The sequence below is a fragment of the Orbicella faveolata genome, unplaced genomic scaffold (assembly GCF_042242905.1).
Source record: "Orbicella faveolata isolate gen_17 unplaced genomic scaffold, um_ofav_v1 contig_2, whole genome shotgun sequence".
In the NCBI taxonomy this organism is placed as follows: Eukaryota; Metazoa; Cnidaria; class Anthozoa; order Scleractinia; family Merulinidae; genus Orbicella; species Orbicella faveolata.
The window spans coordinates 27,931,168-27,951,412 of NW_028301547.1; the positions used below are offsets into that span (position 1 = coordinate 27,931,168).

General features: G+C 39.0%; 3 protein-coding genes across 3 annotated transcripts; all 3 read left to right on the forward strand.

The window, feature by feature from the left end:
• Window positions 1-248: 248 nt before the first annotated feature.
• LOC110063493 (uncharacterized) lies at window positions 249-6,040 on the forward strand. The gene is made up of 4 exons (XM_020770488.2): window positions 249-406; window positions 558-776; window positions 1,800-1,939; window positions 4,779-6,040. Coding segments are annotated over exons 1-4 (1,188 nt in total). The 5' UTR covers window positions 249-404; the 3' UTR covers window positions 5,606-6,040.
• Window positions 6,041-7,506: 1,466 nt separating this feature from the next.
• On the forward strand, window positions 7,507-14,410 carry LOC110063413 (uncharacterized). The gene is made up of 6 exons (XM_020770398.2): window positions 7,507-7,639; window positions 9,194-9,337; window positions 10,412-10,491; window positions 11,437-11,504; window positions 12,276-12,351; window positions 12,462-14,410. The coding sequence occupies exons 1-6, from the start codon at window positions 7,564-7,566 to the stop codon at window positions 12,588-12,590; spliced, it is 573 nt and encodes a 190-aa protein (XP_020626057.1). The 5' UTR covers window positions 7,507-7,563; the 3' UTR covers window positions 12,591-14,410.
• An 88-nt stretch (window positions 14,411-14,498) lies between these two features.
• On the forward strand, window positions 14,499-18,182 carry LOC110063405 (uncharacterized). The gene is made up of 2 exons (XM_020770388.2): window positions 14,499-15,047; window positions 16,802-18,182. The coding sequence occupies exons 1-2, from the start codon at window positions 14,537-14,539 to the stop codon at window positions 17,131-17,133; spliced, it is 843 nt and encodes a 280-aa protein (XP_020626047.1). The 5' UTR covers window positions 14,499-14,536; the 3' UTR covers window positions 17,134-18,182.
• The last annotated feature ends 2,063 nt before the right edge of the window (window positions 18,183-20,245 follow it).

Genomic DNA, 20,245 nt, shown 5'->3' on the forward strand with positions numbered 1-20,245 from the left:
GAAATCTAATACTACATGACGAAAACTATACACCCTTTGTTGTCTCATTACTCGTCCACAAAATGGAGGGAGGGGAGGGGGCGCTTATTCAAGGGGGGGGCGCTTATTTTAAATTTCGGCCGATAGAAGGGGCGCTAATTCGAGGATTTACAGTATTGGAATTTGACCAAATGAAGATTCAAAATGTCAATCACCTGGGGGTTGCCCAAGAAGCTCCAACAGGAGTCCTGGAGGTTGGCGAGGCTCGAAGTGACTGATACATCTGAAGGATTGTTCAATGTGCCAGAGGGCCCGCCATTTATTTATTTTATTTTATTTTATTTTCTTCACAAACGTAAGGGCCTGGGATCTAGTGAAGCGCTTGGATTCGGCCATCTTGGCTGTTTTGACTTGCAGTTATCAAAATGTAAGTAGATTCTTGTAAAATCCTCGGTCATCCTGCTATTACTAAACATTTCATATCTATCTCATGCACCTTAAGATGTTTTAAAATTATTCTATTCCCGTATTAGAATGGTTTTGCTTTAATTTCGTTCTAATTCCCGCTGTTTTTTCAGGGGTCGCAGAAGTCGCTCACGCTCGCGCTCTCCTGCACCTCGCAAAGACAAAGACAAAGAAAAGAAGCGAACTTCTAGTACCCGAGGCCGTAGTCCAGTAAAGTCGAGTAAAGCAAGTAAAGGAAAGAATAAAGCCAAAGGGGAGCAAGGCAAAGCAAGTGCAAAAAATGCTACAGAGAATTCGAAGGGAAGTCGACGCCGCAGCCGTTCATCCAGCAGGTGAAGTAAACCCTCGAGTGAACTTTCATTTCCTTCCTGCCATTTTCCTTGGTGTATGACATTTTACAGACTGCAGACCGCAGACGTTTTAACTGAAATCGTATTCCCATTTCCATTACCGAGAGCTAACCGTAAACAGGCTAACCTGAGTGATATTTAGGTGAACCAGGGCGCTATGTTGGCCTAAATGTAGTAACCAGGCGCATCGGCTGCAGTCTGCAAATGTCATACACGGCATTTTTAGACATCTTAAATCTAGAAATTTATTCTGTCTTTTTAGATATTATGGCTAATTGAAATTATGGCTTAGAGTCTTGTTAACTCTCCAACGCGCTGGTCATGGCAAAGTTGAGGTTAAATTACGGGCAACATACAGCCTTTCACTGTTTGTTTACAGCACGCGATTCAACAAACTCTACACCTGCAGAGACGTAGATGTTTGCTGAATGAGTGTAACCACAGCCATTATACTGCAGTGGAGATTAGTTTACTCCCCTATAAACATAATTAAAGCTGCAAATATAAGAAACTCCCAAATAATGCCCAGCTTGTATGAATTTGTTTTATGAGTTTTATGATTGGTCAAAATGGTGTTAAAAATTGAAATATTTTAAAACATAGCCTGTATACCTTTAGCTTAATGTCTTCTTGTTTGTTCTGGCTGGTTTAAACAGAATATTTTTTTTTTTTTTTCTTTTTTTTTGCTATCAGAGGTATCATCCACTATAAAATAATTTAAGGCTGGCTAAAAGGATGGGTTCCTTTGGGGTGAACCAGTTCTGGTCAGTGATCCAAGATCACTCAGATCATGGTGCATCAAAAGGAACCAATGAGTCCACTCTGGTCACAGATTCATCTGACAGTTCCTTTGATGCACCATAAACCGAGTGATCTTGGATCCTGATCCAAAGGAACGCACCGTGAAATCATATACATGTAATACATGAACTATGAACTTCTGCACAGCTACAGTGTATTGCTTGTTCACACTTATATCATTCTTTTGTTATGTTTCTGGTGTAGTTCATCGTCAAGCTCTGGCAGCTCGTCAAGTTCTGGCAGTCGCAGCTCCAGTTCAGGATCCAGCAGTAGTAGAAGCAGCAGTTCAGGATCAAGCAGTGGTTCAAGTCGGAGCAGTAGTAGGTCAAGTAGCATTAGTAGTGGTGAGGATGTCTTATTTTTTTTTAAATTTTTAATATTGTTATAAAATTTTTAGCTGTAATTATTTACTATATTTTTTAAATTTATTTATGTTTATTTTGACAAGGGTCTCTTTTGGTAATAGGTTTTTTGCTTTCAAAAGGGCCACATTGAAATGAATTGACAGTCAGTCAGTCAGTCAGTCAGTCAGTCAATCAATCAGTCAGTCAGTCAGTCAATCAGTCAGTCAGTCAGTCAATCAATCAATCAATCAATCAATCAATCAGGAAATATCTTGAATACAGTAGTTTCTGAAATTCTTGAACCTGGAATTTTTTCCCTCATTTTTCGGGACTCTGGATTTGTCCAGACTTCAAATACCTTACTTTTTTCCTCTTGCCTGTTCCATCATGACTATCACTTAACTGCCTCATTGCCTCAGCAACATTCAATTTCCTCTTGAATTGATACAAATTGCCTTGACTTTCTAGTATTCGGCAAAAGCCACAGTACTTTCCAGTCCTTGTAACTGTAGAACAAAAACTTTCCAGGTTGCATTTAAAGGGAATCTTTGCTGAAAAGCAGTTCAAGTTCCACAGCATACCTGATGGTTCTCATTAATTGATCCTGGTGTTTTAAGTTGATATCTCTGTAAGTGGTTTGATGTCATAGTTTCCCATCAACCTTGGCAAAAACAAACACGGTGGCACATGGGAAATATTTGAAATCCTAAAATAACTGGAAGGAAATGGCCAGCATTCAAAACAGTCAAAGAATTATTGATTTTGAATCACTGAAACAATTTAACACCAACACCAGCTTGTGATTTGGAACAAAACGATCCCTTTCACAACTATCAATGAGGTGACACGCCGCAAATCGGGTAAAGCTGCAATTAATGAGCTTGAGCTCAATGGAACAAGAATAACAAATTCAACCAAAATCGCAGAGGGTTTTAATAAATTTTTCGCAGAAATCGGTCCCGAACTGTCCAGGGATATAGAGGAAGTCGGCACCTCTTTCGATGAATATATTTACCAAACCAGCAATTGTTTTAGTTTCCAGCGAGTGACTCAATCACACGTTTTGTCCCACCTAAATAAATTATGCAAGAGAAAGGTTACAGGTCTCGATTCTGTGTCAGCAAGACTTCTAAAAGAATGTCCAGATTTAATCTCCTGGTCACTCGCTCTGATATTCAATCAATCGATCGATACTGGTATTTTTCCTGATGAATGGAAAAATGCAAGAATCACGCCTCTTTTTAAGAAAGCAGGAAGTAGGAGTGATCCTTCTAATTATCGACCGATCTCGATTATCCCGGTTGTGGCCAAGGTTTTCGAGCGAAATATTTATGATCAGTTGTATCATTACCTAAATGAAAATAATCTTCTCAGTAGACACCAATCCAGTTTTCTCTCGCTTCATTCTACAGTTACTGCATTGATTGAAGCGACTGATAATTGGTCTTTAAACATCAATCGTGGCTTTATTAATGCCGTTGTATTTTAGATCTTAAGAAGGCTTTCGTTACAGTGGATCACTCTATTCTTCTCTCAAAATTACAAGCTTATGGTATTCAGGGTTCCACAAACCAATGGTTCTGCTCTTATTTAAAAAACCGAACCCAGACGTGTCTTGTAAACGGGAATAAATCGTCCAAAACGTTCCTTCGCTGTGGTGTTCCACAGGGAACGATTCTTGGGCCCCTGTTATTTCTATTGTATATAAATGATTTGCCTAATTGCCTCCAGCATTCCCAACCGAGGATGTACGCCGATGACACTAGTATTACATTTGTTGGTAGTGACGTTGATGAAATAAATAGTTGTATTAATCTTGACTTGGAGAGAATTCGTGTGTGGCTTGCAGCCAACAAACTAACTTTAAATATGACAAAGACAGAATTCCTTCTGATTGGTTCCAAGCGAAGGCTTTCAAATTTTACAGTGAATCCTACTGCTAATATCAACCAGTTTCCGATAAAACGAGTCTCGACTGTTAAATCCTTAGGTGTACACATTGATGAAAATCTTACTTGGGAGTGTCATATCAATGAGCTTTCCAGAAAGATTGCTTCTGGCATTAGCGCCATTAAACGTATTAGGTATTCGGTCCCATATAAGACTTTACTTTCCGTTTACAATTCATTAGTCCAACCTCATCTCGATTACTGCAGTTCGGTGTGGGGATCCTGTTCTAAAACTCTTTCTCAAAAGTTACAAAAATTACAAAATCGGGTAGCACGCGTCATAACTTTTTCAAATTACGATCGTAATACTGATGAATTGTTGAGGATGGTCAACTGGGTTAGACTGGATCGTCAACGCCTTGTTAATAAATCAATAATGATGTACAAGATTGTAAATAATATGGTTCCGGAATATCTTTGTTCACGCTTTGTCTTCCGTTCCGATACTTTGACTTATAAGCTAAGAGATAGTGATGGTACGCTTGCTATCCCACAGCCCCACACTAATTACTGTAAAAGAAGTCTTTCTTACAGCGGAGTTGTACTATGGAATAGTCTGCCCTTGAATATTAGACAATCGCTCTCCCTTAATCAATTTAAATCTAAGTTGAAGAACTATGATTTTGACAGTGGTCTTATATAAATGTTATTTTGTTTTTATACACGGCTTCCTTGTAAAGCAGGTTTTTATCATTTCTCTTATACTAGTAGTTATTTACAATATTAAATTAGTTAGGTAGTTAGATTTATTTAAATTAAATATTGTATAGTCCTGAAGGAAATACCGTGTCTAAATAAAGATTTTACCTTTACCTTTACCTTACAACTGGACTCACCTTTGGTTCAAAATGTGTTCAAAAAATTATTTTTCTTTTCTTTTCTCCCTTCAGGTGGTGAAAAAGACAAGACAGCCAAGGCTAAGAAAGAAGTGAAAGAAAAAGAGACAAAAGAAGTGAAAGAAGTCATAAAGGAACCCAAAGAAATCAAGGATAAAGCTCCTCCCCCTCCCCCTAAAATCAAGTCGCCTAAAGTGTCTCCTCCCCCAAAGTCACCCAAGAAATCTCCAGTCACCAAGTCACCCACTCCGCCTCCTCGTGCCAGGCCCACGCGACGATCAGTTTCGAAATCCGTGTCGAAGTCACCCAGCCCCGTGAAACGTGCACCTCGCGCGCGTTCGTCGTCCTCGTCAGGCTCCTCGCGCTCGCCAAGGAGACGTAAAAGAAGCCCAACTCCCAAACCCACTAAGCTGTACGTTGCGCATCTCACACGCAACGTCACTAAGGATCATGTGTTCGAGATATTTAGCGTGTACGGTCACGTGAAGTCAGTAGACTTGCCTATGGACCGGTTTAATTTTCTTCCTCGGGGATTTGCGTACGTGGAGTATGACGAGGCTGAGGATGCGGAAAGCGCTTTGAAGCACATGGACGGAGGACAGATTGATGGACAGGAGATCACAACTCAGATGGTACACCCCATGAGGCCTCGCGACGTTAGACCTGCTCGCCGTCCCAGTCCACCTCCCCCACGGCGCCGTCCTCCGCCGCCAGCGTGGAGAAGATCCCCGCCCGCCAGATTCCGTGGTCCTTTCAGGGCGGGAAGACGATCGCGTTCACCATCACCACGACGCCGTTCTCGTTCGAAATCACGAAGTAGAAGTCGATCTCCGCCGAGACGACGAAGATACAGCCGATCAAGTTCGAGCTCCTCTCGATAAGCTTGCACTTGGTTCCAGTGAACTTTGTGCGTAAGGAAAGAAAGCTCTGTTCAAGGACAACATAATCGAAAAATAACTGCGTGTTTGCAGTCTGATAGTCATAGTAGCTCAAGTTGCATCGGTGAAAGAAGAGAACATTTCAGTGAAGGAAACAGTTTTCGATTCAAAAGTCCTAAAACGACAGTTTCTTTCCGTTAGTCTGGTACAATTTTGGAAACAAAGACAAACAGAACGTTTTACTAACAGAAATTTACTGGGACACTTGAAGAGGTTATATTCATGTGAAAATGAGTCAAACTTGCAGATCTGTTTCAAGATTGTATGGCTGTATTACTTTTAAATTGTTTGATAGATGCTTCATCATTTTTACTTCAAGAGACAGTTGCTAAGTTTGTACATTCTTGCTTTTGAATTAAAAGCAGTTTGTACTTTTTATTACCTGGCTGTGATGCTTCGCTTTTTGTTGCCTTTTTTTTGTTGTTATTGGTACGTTTTTTCCCTTTTTTTCTTATTATTTTAATTTATTTAGTTTTTGTTTTGTTTTTTTGCCAGTACTGGTTTTCTGTTATTATTTCTGTGGGTTAAACTTCAACAGTCTTCCTGTTGATTTGCTTTAAAATTCCACTGATAAGAGACAAAAACTGAAATGCGGGCCTCTATTAAGATCTGGTTTATGCTTTGAGTGCGTCTATCGAAGGCTGTTCGTGTGAGTAAAGAAAGTACTTTAGAAGCTGGAACTGTGCTTTAGGTGAAGGAAACATCCATAAAGCCCTGGCGAAACGGACTCGCAAGAAGTCGCAAGTAGCCGCAAGTTGAATTTGCGTAGAGACTTGCGTTGGGTGGCCAAACGGACTCTCAAGATTCCTCGCTAGTTAGCCTACGTCTAGCCGTAGTAGGCCACGCGCTAGTACACGCAAGTCGCAAAAAAAAGAACACATTTCAAGGCAGACATATCCTGTATTTCATTGGCTAATACCGTGTAATGGATTAATGGGTGGCCAAACGGTGAAAAACTTGCGTCGACTTGGGTGAAAATTTGATCTTGACCAAAGTGAGCGCAAGTCATTGCAAGTCAACGCAAATGCACGCCAGGTCTGGCCAAACGAAGTCGCACGTGGACATAAGTTTTCAACTTGCGTCTATTTGCTTGTCCGTTTGGCCAGGGCTTAACTCGACAGACTCCACCAAAAGTATGAAACAATTCTTTTGCATCATCGCGGCAGGGATCGGGGAAAGCTTTGGTTAATGGTTAAAAGACTCGGCGATTATTTGTTGCATTGGAGTGAATTATTGAGGTGTATCGACCGAGTTACGGATGATCGCTCACGCTGCCGGGTCAAAATGAGTATATAACGCGAATTTATTGATAATTATAATTACCGCCAAGCCCCGCTCATAAGATATAAAATTCTTTGTATTTTCAGCCCTTTTCGGTCGCAGAAGAAAATTAAAAGGAATTTATGAAAGGCAAATATTGAAAAAACTATATCCAAAAAAAAAATTTTATGGATGGACTCACCTGAAACATTTTATTTCAGGTGAGTCCATCGTAGTTGTCGTATTTCTTTTGGGCTGAGTTGTTCAAATGGTCGATAAAACTATTTGCCATGTTCACCGGCCAAATCACTATGAAGTATTCTTGGCTCCCAATTTTTAGCCCTTGAATAATAAGTTATTCAGCAGAATGCGTCATCCATCCATTGAACAACTACTAGCAGCTATTAGTTTCACTCAGAGTGATCTAAGTCTATTTTCTTTCTTACACCTGGATATCGATTCATTACGAGGTATACAGATTCTAGAAATTGCTATGTTAATTTTTGTTGAAAAACTTGTAGACCGATGTTGCTCGCCAAAATGGCCAGAGCGGTCAGCGGTTTAAATGAAACTAGAGTGGAACCTGGGAAGAAGATACCAGGACGCCAAGACGCCTGGCAAAGTTTGACTTTACGTTGATCATGTCGCTGAAGACAGTTACTGTGTTTTGTGGTTCTAGCTCAGGAAATGATCCGAGGTTTGAGGAAAGCGCTAGAGGTAAAGTTGTTTCGAGTAACATAATGTAACTTTACTATATATTTCTGAGATTTTTTATGGGGATGTCGTCGTAGTCTTGCAGTCCTGAAACTCTCTGTGAAACTTGAATTTGTTCAGATTTGTTGAACTACCGAAGAACATATTAGGCTGGCTGAAGTTGTAGTGTTGAAAACCCACTAACCTAGACACAATCTTTGAAACATCTACCTTCCCAACCACAAGAAATTGAAACAAAGTAGAGCATCTAGGTTTTCTCCCGCCGTCTATCAACGAAAGATGAACAGAATACACAAGCAATCTGTAAAGTGCTTGAGTTCAAAATACCCGGCAACTGGCCGCGTACATAAGCTTACATGCAACGTTTACGAACAAAGTTTTTTTACTCTCGAATATACAGAGTTGCATTTCTGCTAATTTCTTAGGGCCACCGAAATTGCAAATTAATAACTAATAAAAGAAAAATTAGGGACTACAAATTTATGCATTATTGTAGGACAAAATTAATCTTTTGACTACAGAATGTGCTACAAAAGGTGTTTAAAAAAAGACAATTGAAAAGAAAACAGGAAGAATCATATTTTCTTCCTAAGAAAGATGCAATTGGGAACAACAGAAAATACTGCCCACTGTCCAAGGGCAGATTTAGGAGGGGGGTACTCACAGTATACATGACGGGGAGCGGGGGAGTCCAACATATTTTTGGGGGTTGAAAATTTACACCCTCGGTATTTTTTGGGGTCAAGAGATCTGTGGCGTATTTTGTTAGCTCTTAAAAAAATGTGTAGTTTTTGGGTATACACATCTCCGAGTGAAATTTTTGTTATGATCAGACAAGAGAGGATAAAGAGACATTAATGGACATACCAGTTTCATTAGATCATGTATTAGAAGAGTCTGTTTGATTGGATAAATCAGTATTGACGTATTTAATTCTTGCATTGTTTTGGTTAAGACAGTTTGATGCTGGGTATTTTTTGGGGGGGTGTAAAATTTCAGGCTCATATATTTTTCTGGGTTCACAATATGAAGCTCCATCAGACCCGTCATCATGTATACTGTGAGTACCTCCTGGGGCGTGGATTGGGTAGCCAGCACCGTCTTTTAGAGAAGCAGAAAAAAAAGAAAACAATTGTGAATATTTTAGCAGAAATAAAGGCAAACACTCTGGGCAGGCACCTCATTGTAATTTCTAGTTTGTGGTATTGTTAGTATTTTTGGTGTAACAGTTTTCAGGTAGGTTCCAAATCTCAAATTACACTGTTTTGGGAGGATGCCCCATTGAGTCTGTAACCCCAAAGTACCAGCCACCCACCCCCCTTGAAAAATCCTGGATCAACTCTTGACTGTCTAACAAAAATATACAAAAAGGTTGCTAAGTAATATTAAAAAAATCAGCCGAAAACTAGACAACAATATTGTGTTTTTCAATATTAACCATTGGTAGAGTTAAGTCTTTTAAAACGCAAAATGTATTCAAAGACAAGCTGTTTTGTTCTAAACAACACACCTGTTCATATTTTGTTGGTTGTTAATATAGTTTAACATCATTTGCAGCTCTAGGTCAATGCCTGGTGAAAAACAAGATTAACCTGATATATGGCGGAGGATCAGTTGGACTCATGGGAACTGTAGCTAAGACTGTAGCTGATGGTGGTTGTGATGTTACTGGATTTCTCCCTGAGTTCTTTGTTACGAGAAGTAAGCCAAGCAAAAATGATAGTTTCAACCTATAAAATTCAGCCTTAAGCTTTAAAAATTAAATGTCTTGACTAATAATTTGAGAATTTGTTACTACTGACTATATTGTGTATATAAATAGACTGTGAAGTGCAAAACAAGATCTTTTTTGGTTAATTTTTTTTTTCTATTTGGCAATGTGTCTACAAAGTTGATTACCGTAATGTTATTATACATGTATATTTATTACATATACATTTATATACATACATGTAATAATCCAGGAGGTATTAAATAACAATAATAAGTCTTTACAAGCCTAGTCACAGGACCACAACTTCCAGATGTTAAGCACAAATAACTCCTACTACTTGTTTCTGAAGAGTAAGAATTTTATTTACCTCGTGTGCTATATTCAATAACTGAGTTTAAAATATAGCTTTGTTGTTGTTGTTGTAGTTGTTAAAACTCAAATAAGTCTTTAAAGTATAATGTCTGATGTTGCCATAACCATGATAATTCCAGAGCTATCCTAGCTAGCCTGCATAGCAAGCATTCCTATACAAGTGAAGGGTTTGTTGCCATGCAACAAACATACAAACATACTAGTTGCCATGCTGCTGTCATGCAAAAATTGAATGCAGGAAAAGTTCTTAGGTTTGTATGAGAACTTTTACTAGTCCACTGAAATCTGAACTGAACTAGTGGGAGCACTTTATACGCAGGCTAGAGCTAGCTTAAACAGGCCAACATGAGCATTATTCAGGCTTTAAACCTGGGCATTACTTAGACTAACCAGAGTACTATTGAGATAACCAGATTGCTCAAGGCTGATTACTAATTGAGTGTGCCATTTAGGGTAATGGAATCACTTTTATATTCAGGCTAACTAGAATACAATGAATTTTGTTCCTTAAAGTGACTCATTCACTCATGATTTAATTATTTGACTCAAAATTCCAAAAATAATGGAAGCTTTTCTATAACTTGGATGCTAGATAAAAATCTAGTCTCAAAAAATAAAAATAATAAAAATCGGGTAGTTTAGATAGGGTTACAGAAAATCGGTTTTTGTAACTTGTTTTACTATTTTAGATTCTGAACACTTGAAGGGCATTGGTAAGACAGTGCTGGTTGAAGATATGCATACTAGAAAAAGAAATATGCTAGAACAGGTAACATCAAGGTTATTGATGTATAGTGGCTATTGATACTGAGAAGAATTTTATTAATTTATCAATCTATCCTCTTTCCATCAATTTTGTATGTGAACATCTCTGTTCATAAGTACTTATAGGTAATATGTTGACTGCGCAAACCCAAAAAGTATTTTATACATCTCATTGGGTTTTTTAATACCGTAAACACTGGTGAATAAACCATACCTTTTTACTCAAAATTTTTGTAACAAAATGGGGATGAGGCTTTTCTGCCTTTAAGTTGCATAAATTAACACTTTTCATCAAAAATTATAAGTCTGTATAACATTTACTAATAAGAACTTCATAACACTATACCAGAGTACACAAAAATTGTGGCTTAAATTGCAAGTTTGGTAGCCTATGCGGGTTTACATTCAACAAATGTAAGCTTCTATACATGTAGAACATCTTTCTTAAGACTCCACTTTTGATTTATTTTGGTATCTCTCCAAAAACTTTTTTCCAAAATTTGAGCTCCAAACTTGGGGGTTCGGCTTATTTACCAGTGCGGCTTATCCACCAGTGTTTACAGTACCATATTTTGCTTACTTTTCAACTTTTTACTCACCTCTGTAGGATTTGGAAACATACAGCAACTCATAAGATATCTGCACATGTGTTGTCAGTGGTAAAATATTTATTATGGGTTTAAATTTTTTCAAACCAGTTTGATTTCTAGTTCCCTTTGTTTCAAATTATACAATGACTATCACAAGCCATTGAAAAATAAAAGTCAACTTGGTTTGAAACAAAGATAAATCTAAATGTTACCACAACATATTTTATAATAATTATATTTAATGTCTCTTACTAAAATGTTTGGTAGAAATTTGTCAAATTAATAGTATTTTTTGATAAATAATTTATTGTTGTATAATGAAACTATTGAATATAATTAAAATTTAACTTCATTTCTAGGCTGATGCACTGATAGCTTTGCCAGGAGGTTATGGTACCATTGAAGAACTTCTTGAAATGATCACATGGTGAGAATATACATGTACCCCGGTATGATATTCAACTGCCGCCTGGTTAGCTCAGTTGGTAGAGCACCAGACTGCTGTATGGGAGGTCGAGGGTTCAAGCCCCAGACCGGACCAACACTCGGGGTCTACCTTTGTGCTACCTTGGTAAATACAGCTGCAAATGGTTGGACATTCAAGTCTTCCCAGATAAGGACTATAAACCATAGGCCCTGCAGTCTCCTGCATTTTCAGTGTTACATAGTTAGCAGGGGACATGAGAGAACCCACAAACTCATTACAAAGAGTAGGGCACGGAGTTCCCGGTGTTGTGGTCTGGCCTTGTTTCCCAGGTTGGTGCCTTACATAGGCTTAACCTCATTGTGCTTTTCCCCTTTGGACAGAATTGTCCAAGAAAAATTGCTGTGTAACAGTGAATGAATTGTTTCACTTATCCTAAGAGTGTTCTATACAAAAAATATGCAGAGCAAAATGTAAAGATATAAAGACAGAAGGTAAATGTAACTCGAGTTTTACGCACCAAGCGATCATCAGACTAGTTAGTTGTTTGATGACTGCTTAGTGCATGAAACTCGAGTTACATTTACCTCCTGTCTTTATATCTTTATATGTATGTAAGAATGTATGTAATACATAATAATGAGTAACATTATTGTAAACATTTTCAGCATAAACTATATTATAATTTTATCTGTACCAGTTATTATCTTGGTTGTGTACATTCTTCAATCAACTGTGTGAGTTTATTTTACTGTTTTTGTATGTTTGTTATAGGTATCAGCTTCGACTCCATGATAAACCAATAGGAGTGTTAAATGTAGCTAATTATTGGGGAAGCTTGATAGAATGGGTATGTGGAAAACATTCCTCTTTCAATGATGTTGATGTGTACACATGTATGTTTCAGGATTAACAAATTAATATAATTGCCATTGATCTTAGTTTCTTTTTTGCCCTCAGATTCAAAATGCTGTTAAAGAAGGATTTGTGTATGGTCAAAACAAAGATATTCTTGTAGTTGCTGATGACTGTGAAACTTTGTTGACCAAGCTGCAGGAACGTGCCACAAACAAAGAAAAAACCCCATAGACTACCGCCAGATGTCCAATAAACAATTAGATTGTGAGCTGAAGGTTTCTATGACGCAAAGAAATCGAGAGCAAATAATCTAATTGTTTTAGTATTCTACTAGTTGTTCAAAACTTTATCTAAATCTTCTTCACAGACATTTTGAAAATGCCAAGAAGTGGCCGTCATTTTGTTAACAAGGGCACACTGCTATGCTACTCACTATCACAGATTAGTATAAATCTACTAGCATTCTATCATGAATGCCGTTCTCTGATTGGCTACGCTACTCACTATCTATTCTGTTGTAGATAGTGAGTAACGTAGCAGTGTGCCCTTGTTAACAAAATGACGGCCACTTCTTGGCGTTTTCAAAGTGTCCGTGAAGAGGATTTAGATTAAGTTTTGAATGACTAGTAGATTTGTACTAAAACAATTAGATTATTCACTCTCGATTTCTATTGTGTAATAGTTGATTTATGCTAATATCATGTATTTAACAGTGTCCTTGTGTACTGTACAATTGAACCTGTATTTTAGAAGCAGCCACCTATTAAGTGGCCACCCCTTGTTAAGCAACAGGTCAGTCATCAAAGTCCCCAAAATTGTTGACAGTCAAATACTCTAAATAGAACCTCTATTAAGCAGCTGCAGCCACCTTTTGGTTGTCCCGATGAGGGAGACCGCTATTGTCCTTACCCCTTTAAAGCGGCTGCCCAAAAATTTAATACTTGTATTTTGGCTTTTTTTTAGAAAAGATGATGGCAGGTAAGAGGTGGAAATAGAATTTGACCACTGATAAAAACATTCAAACACATGTTTATTATGACTGCCTTGAGGTGATTCCATGTTCACTAAGAAATTAACCTGAGCTGGAAAACATCTAAAGCTCACAAACCCCTCTTAAGGACATTTGCGCTAATTGCTTCTGCGTATCCTTACTGCACACGAGAGTGCGTGCTAAGTAAGTAAATGAACAATGATAGGGCAGGTGGCCATTGCTATATCTTTGCCTGGATTTACTGATCTTTGATGTTTGGTGACCCCTACTTTTCTTTCCAGAAACAGATTTTATTTACAATTATCTCCACATTGTCCACAAATGAACAAAAATCAATGTGGGAAGTTAAAAAAAAATTCAAGATTTCTCTCACATGACATCGAATCCTGCCATCTTGCAGCTGCAAGGCACGTGAAACTATGGTTGCTAAATGCGAACTTGTTCTTTAAGGAACCTCACCAGTTGACTAAATTCACTTAATAGGTCCACGTGAACAATATTTGGCAGAGAATATTTCACTTCAGATATAATTGCAATATTTTTGGGCTTACAGACACTATGGCCTTATTCACTAACGAAGCCCGATTTTTTCAGATTTAGGGTGTTCTTCTGGGCATGTTTTCTCCAAAATGAAGTCGGTGAACCCCCATTTTTTTTTTTACATTTCTGACATAACTAACTCATCATCTTACAGTGGTAAAAGTCTCAGAAAAAAATCAATGTTGGAAAATTTTCGTGCAAATGTCCTTAAGTGACCACCTCCTATTTTTCCCAAGGGCGGCCACTTAATGGGAGTTCAGCTGTAGTTACAAATATATTGTATGAGAGTTTTTAATGCTACATTTGTCTTAAGATGTATCCAGACATTTCGGCTACTTTTATCACGTGATTTAGAATTAAAATAATCATACTCCTAACTGGATGGTAGACTATTTCCGAGTAAAATATTTTTGCTTCTGTTAATAAACGAATTTTCGTTGTGGAAGGAAAATTTTGTAAATGAGGGAAACTATTTATTAAATATATGATACTCAGCAATAAAAGAAGCAATTTTAGAAAACTTTTCACCTTTGCAGTTATTTGAGGTACAAAACAAATGCACAACCCCACCCCCTAATCTGTGGGCGCGCCCAGCCGGGGACATTTGGTGGCGAATTACATAAGTTATCACAGTCAAGGAAACAACATGGCGGCTCGTAGAGCTACTATAAAAAGAAATCACAAAACGCAAAGCGCCAAAAGTGAAGAGGTAAACTTCTCGGATCAAATCAAAGGAGAAGGCGAGAAAAGCATTTATTTCCAAACAGACTACAACGATAGTTTAAGTATCTCGCCTTCTAAGAAAGCCAAACTAAAGTCCGAGAGAAATGGTCTGCCTTTGACCAAACTTGACAGGTCTTTTTACGACCGTCCAACTGAAGTCTTAGCCAAACAACTCCTGGGAAAGTTGCTTTATCGTGTTCTTGATAATGGCGAAGTGCTTTGTGGACGAATCGTGGAGACTGAGGGGTATTTGGGCGAGGTTGATAAAGCTTGCCATTCGTTTGGAGGTAAACGGACTGCTCGCACTGAACCAGTGTACATGGCGCCTGGAACAGCGTATGTCTACATCATTTATGGAATGTATCACTGTCTAAACATCTCCAGTCAAGAACCTGGTGCTTGCGTGTTGATCAGAGCTTTGGAGCCGCTTCAGGGTGGGTTCATAACTAGGGGTAACCCGAAAACACTGACGCCCGGTCCGCGGACTACCCTACGGACCCCCCTATACGGACCACCCTAAAATAGTGTAAAATTAATAAATAAAGATTTCGCTAATGGGTTGTCTAGTAGATTCAGACTCCTGTCGGTGATTTTTTGGAGTGTTACACTGTGCAAATGTAACAGACTTGGGTTTTTAACACCCCACCCCCCCCCCCCCCCTCCCAAAAAAAAATGCCTAAAAGCTGTTTTCAGCGTAAGAAGATGTCGATGGTAAGAAGGAAAGTTCTTACCTTCCATTCGTGGCTCAATCTGGCTAAGGAAATATATTTTTAGGCCGTTTATTCTTGTTTGTATCTGTTATTCCGCTGAGTAAATTATTATATTTTCGGGGGTGGTCTGTACAGGGGGTCTGTAGGGGGAGTCCGTGGACCGGTCCATAGGTAGTTTGCTTTGCCTCCAAATACAACTTTTACCCCAAATTGGATTATAGGAAAGTCCTCATGAATGTCTTATTGTCTTTGTGTTCCTATTTGCTCTGCTATTCCCCAACCGGATCATTGTGTACCAAAGGCATTCATGGTTGAGTGTGGAGCAATACTCTCGATAGCTACCCTTGATCGACATCTCGATCAACACTTGACACTCTATCAACACTTGATCAACAATTATTGCTCAATAGTCAGCCGAATGTTGACCAACTCATACGAATCGATCGAAAATTAGTCAACCCTTGACTGGCTCTTGACCAAGATGTCGATGGAATGTTGATCAAGTGTCCACTGAGGTGTCGATAGAGTATTGATCAAGGGTCCATCGAGGGTACTGATCAACACTCAACTACAGATGCCTTTAGTACACATGATCCCCCCAAACCCAAGGGTTAGTCTTGAAAGCAGTCCAGGTTTGAGCCCTGGCTGGGACAACTGTTTTGTGCTTTTAGGCAACTCTCACAATAGACTTGCACATATCCGCATGACTGTGATGCTCAAAACTCAACTATGAAGAGCACAAGGTAGAGGAGTGCAAGGTCATCCTTGCCAACTACCCACAACCATGTAAAAATTCCTTGAAAAAGTCTACCCTCAGTGTCTCAGTTCTCTAGGAGTGTACATGAGTGTCAGCTGTTAGCACAACATAACAAAATGCTGGGTTAGTCTGCAAGTGGTCTAGAATCCCTTCCAGGAGGGAGTAACTTTACTTCTAGTCACGTCATGGTACAGAAACCAGAGTGAAGCAACAGTACTTGTGAGCTGTCGTGCTTCTGTGATCTTAAGAGGGACACTGTCACAGGGATTTACTGCATTTTGGTCAAGAAAAAAGTACCAAAAATTAAAACTTAGTACCTACACTCATACAAAAAATGTGCTTGGAAAAATGAAGCATTAAAAATTGCTGAGGGGGAACAAGCTGTAATGACCGATTGTTTTCAATGTTTTGTTCATGAACCAAGCAGAATTTTAGATATTCTGTCTGATCTTTTCAGTGAGATTGAACTTTAAGAGTGCATAACCTATGATAACACCCTTTAACAGCCTAGTGCATTTAATCTCTAATAATAGTCGTTACTGTTAACAAACAAGGCCATTATGTGTGGTTTCCATTGGTGTAAAATGAGTCCTGGTTTGTTCGTGCTTTTTGTATTCTATATTCAGAAGCCTTCCTAATGATTGAGACTTGCTTATAAAAAGTTGGAACTTGGACAAACAAGCATTCTCGCTGAGCCAGATGTTTTTAAATTGCATTCCAGGAATGAATTGCATGAAATCGTTTAGAGGGGTGCGTCGACGGGACGGTGGTAGCAAGCTGAAAGATCATGAACTAAACAATGGACCCTCAAAACTTTGTCAAGCGCTTTGCATTGAAAAAGCTAATCTCAACAAGGAAGATATCTCTACTTCAGAAAGACTCTGGATTGAAGAAGACAAGGATTACCAAATGAAAGACATTACTGTGGTGACATCAACAAGAATAGGAATAGATCCCTCTAAATTGGAGTGGGCTCTTAAGCCGTTGAGATTTTATATTTTAGGAAATAAATGTGTCAGTGTTAGGGATAAGAAAGCCGAGTCTGAACTGTAGCCGTAAATGTAGGTAACACTGTTAGGTAAAGTTCTTCTTTCTCCTCCTCTCCATATCATGGGTAACATGATTGAAACTGGAAATTAAAGAAGTTTGCAAAAACTATTAAGTACAATTTTTGTGATTCTCGCTTCCAAGCCTTTTCAGATCTCTGAAATTATTATTAATACCTCCATGCAAAACATCAAGCCATACTTCCTAAAAGTGTCCTGAATTAGTGATGATATCACTACTAATTAACAACATTCCACGAGCTTGCGTTGGACATGAGATGGTAGATAATCATCTCTTATCCAACAAGCACAAGTGGAATAATTGTTTTATTAAAAACGCCCCAAAATGATAGAAAACCAGACTGAAATAAAAACGCCCCAAAACTTCAGGCGTAGGCTTACCATATTTGTAGAGCATGGTATAATAGCTCATAACCCATGATGGCTAAGCTAATGAAAACTCTTGAATTGCATTATCCAATGATACAGTTTTTCGTAAGTAATATCCTGACATTAGTCATATTCTGACTCTTGAGTAAATTTATTATTAATAGATTCTATTTAACATTTTAGATTAGGAGCTCAAGATTTCTACAAGGTGATACAATTAGATCTGTTGATTATTTCTCGCAGAATGAATTAACTGTTGCTTGAAACTTAGCCTGCATAGCAGACTTATAAAGGGGAGGAGGTGGGGGAGGAAGAAGAGCAGGCGTATAAAGGGAAGGAGGTGAGGGTGGAGGAAGAGAACTTCCACTCCTCCGTTTTTTTTTTTTTTTTTGCACAAATTCTGTTCCTCCTCTTCCACCCCCTCCGCTTTATACGCCTGCTATGCAGGCTATTTGAAACTTGCAGCTGTTTACACGTGCTCGTCAGTTCACTGAAAATGTTTTCTCGCATGACGCTCTATTTCCTTTCTTGAGTGTTCTTGAAAATTTAATCATCCAGTGAAATTTCTAAATCTTTCTCTAAACGTCAGGAAAACAAGAACATAAGCACGCAAGGCGTGCAAGGGTATTTTTTTGGGAATTAAAAATGTTTCGTCACTTTATGAGAGTCAGAGACGTACATTTACCTCTTTGAACCACGGAAGGTATTTGTTTCAAAACGAAAGAGCCACTGTGTTGCCTCAAAATCCAATTAATTTGCTGTTTAATTTGCCACCATGGAGTCTTAGGAATATTTGAAGAGTTTCCATACCATAAACCAGGAGCCATGCACCGGTATCACAGAGGTCATGGGTTGGAATCCCGTTCAAGCCTGATATTTTTTTTTTCTTTCGGGCTTTAATTTCACAACTGCGAGCTATGTATATAACTACGATGATCAATGATGTCTTCATATCTTTCTCCGCGTTCAAATATATGAATTTTTGTATTTTCACTTGTAAACTGACAGAGTGATAATAACTTAAAATCAACAATGGAAATCTATTGGATTTCAACTGATGAACCAACCAGTGCTGACTGATAAAAGATCGTCGATTCCGTAGTATCCTCAAATATCATTCATGTCCCGCTCTCCGGCGTCTTTTGTTCGGGAGTTAGGGCCTGTTTAGAAGGAGAGAGGGTTACCCTAGCAAGCGGGTTACCCTAGCACACAGGCTACCCAAGCACTCACACATTTCCTCTTTTATTTCTTCGTCATGTTTACCAGGCATCCAGGGTTACCCCGGTAGGCAGGTTACCCTATCTGCGTGCTAAGGTAACCCTGGCAAGCGGGTTAACTTTTTCCCTTGTAAACACCCCAGGCAGGGTTAATCCACCTACCCGGGTTAACTTTCTCCTTGATTCCAGACCCTTTGAGGGTATGAAGACAAGCAATAGACTGCAAGGCTGGTACTACGTGAAAAACGTTTCGAGACACCAACATGACAAGAACCGATAAAGTAGGATCGCAACAGTGGACAGCTGTTTCGCTCTTCTTGGGGCTCGTCAGCACTGTGTAGCGAAGATATGTAACGCCAGCCCAACAGCCAACGCACATAAATTGCAAAATGACCCGTGCACTATATCAAGTTCCGTACTTTGAACTCACTTGCGCCCCGAAACACGCGTTGCCACATCACATGTTTCGGGGCGCAAGGATCTCTTGTAGATCCTACGTTGGCAGCGTTTATCGTATGCGGTCCCTTGTAGTTTATTGTTTCTCCTTTGAGTGTAACCGCGCATTAAGGTTGTCCCGGATTGTAGGGATTTTGCTTGTAAACCCGGCTTATCTTGTTGGGCGCTATTGAGCTGGAAAGTTGTAAAGAGATATAACATCAGTGCCTCTTATGCCTGATGAGGACAAAAACTTTGGTGGCTATTTAGTTTTAGATTTAAGAATTTGGTGACGTCACGTGAAAACGCTCTACACAGGGTGTCCGCTCTAAGCAGTGTCTAACATATTGTTCAATATAGTTAATTATTAACCCTTATGTAACTCAGTGTAACACAGTGTACGATCAAAGACTGCTCATAGCACAATGTCCAGCCAATCAATGTATCAATCTGGAAAAATCTACTTAGCTTTGAAACGATATCGCTGAACAATGTTAAAGTAGTCTGAGCTGAGCTTTTACAAGTAGAAAGCCCTTGAAGTGTCCGCTTATTGCAGGTTTGTGCAACAAAATGGCTTAATAAATATTGGTGTCCGCGTCCGCTTAACAGAAGTGTCCGCTGAATGCAGGTTTATTTTACAGTAAATGTAGGAGGAAAATTTTGGGACTTAAGCTGGTGTCCACCAATAGAGTGGGTTTCAATGCACACTTTTTTGTCGTATTAAAAATTATTTGTATGTACCTTGTGTCTTAAGATAGTCTTTTGGAAAACCCGTTGGAAGTTAGGGTTCTCAAATTATTAATGGTTTCCATACTCGAATCAGATTTAACCGCTTGATCGTGGTTAAGAAAGTGTCTGTCTCCTTGTTTCGCGATCCATCAAATCGCTTAGGCCGAATGTCGGGCGATTTGATTTCGGAGCTTCGTGGAATCTTGGTACGCTGGACCACGTGAGTCTAACACTTGTGGCAACGCCAGGGCTCCATCCCCCGTTTTCCCGCGCTTTTAAAGTCAACATAATGCGATGCGGCCAAAAGCGAGATGAAAAATGCACCAGTATATTTACGAAACTAACGCC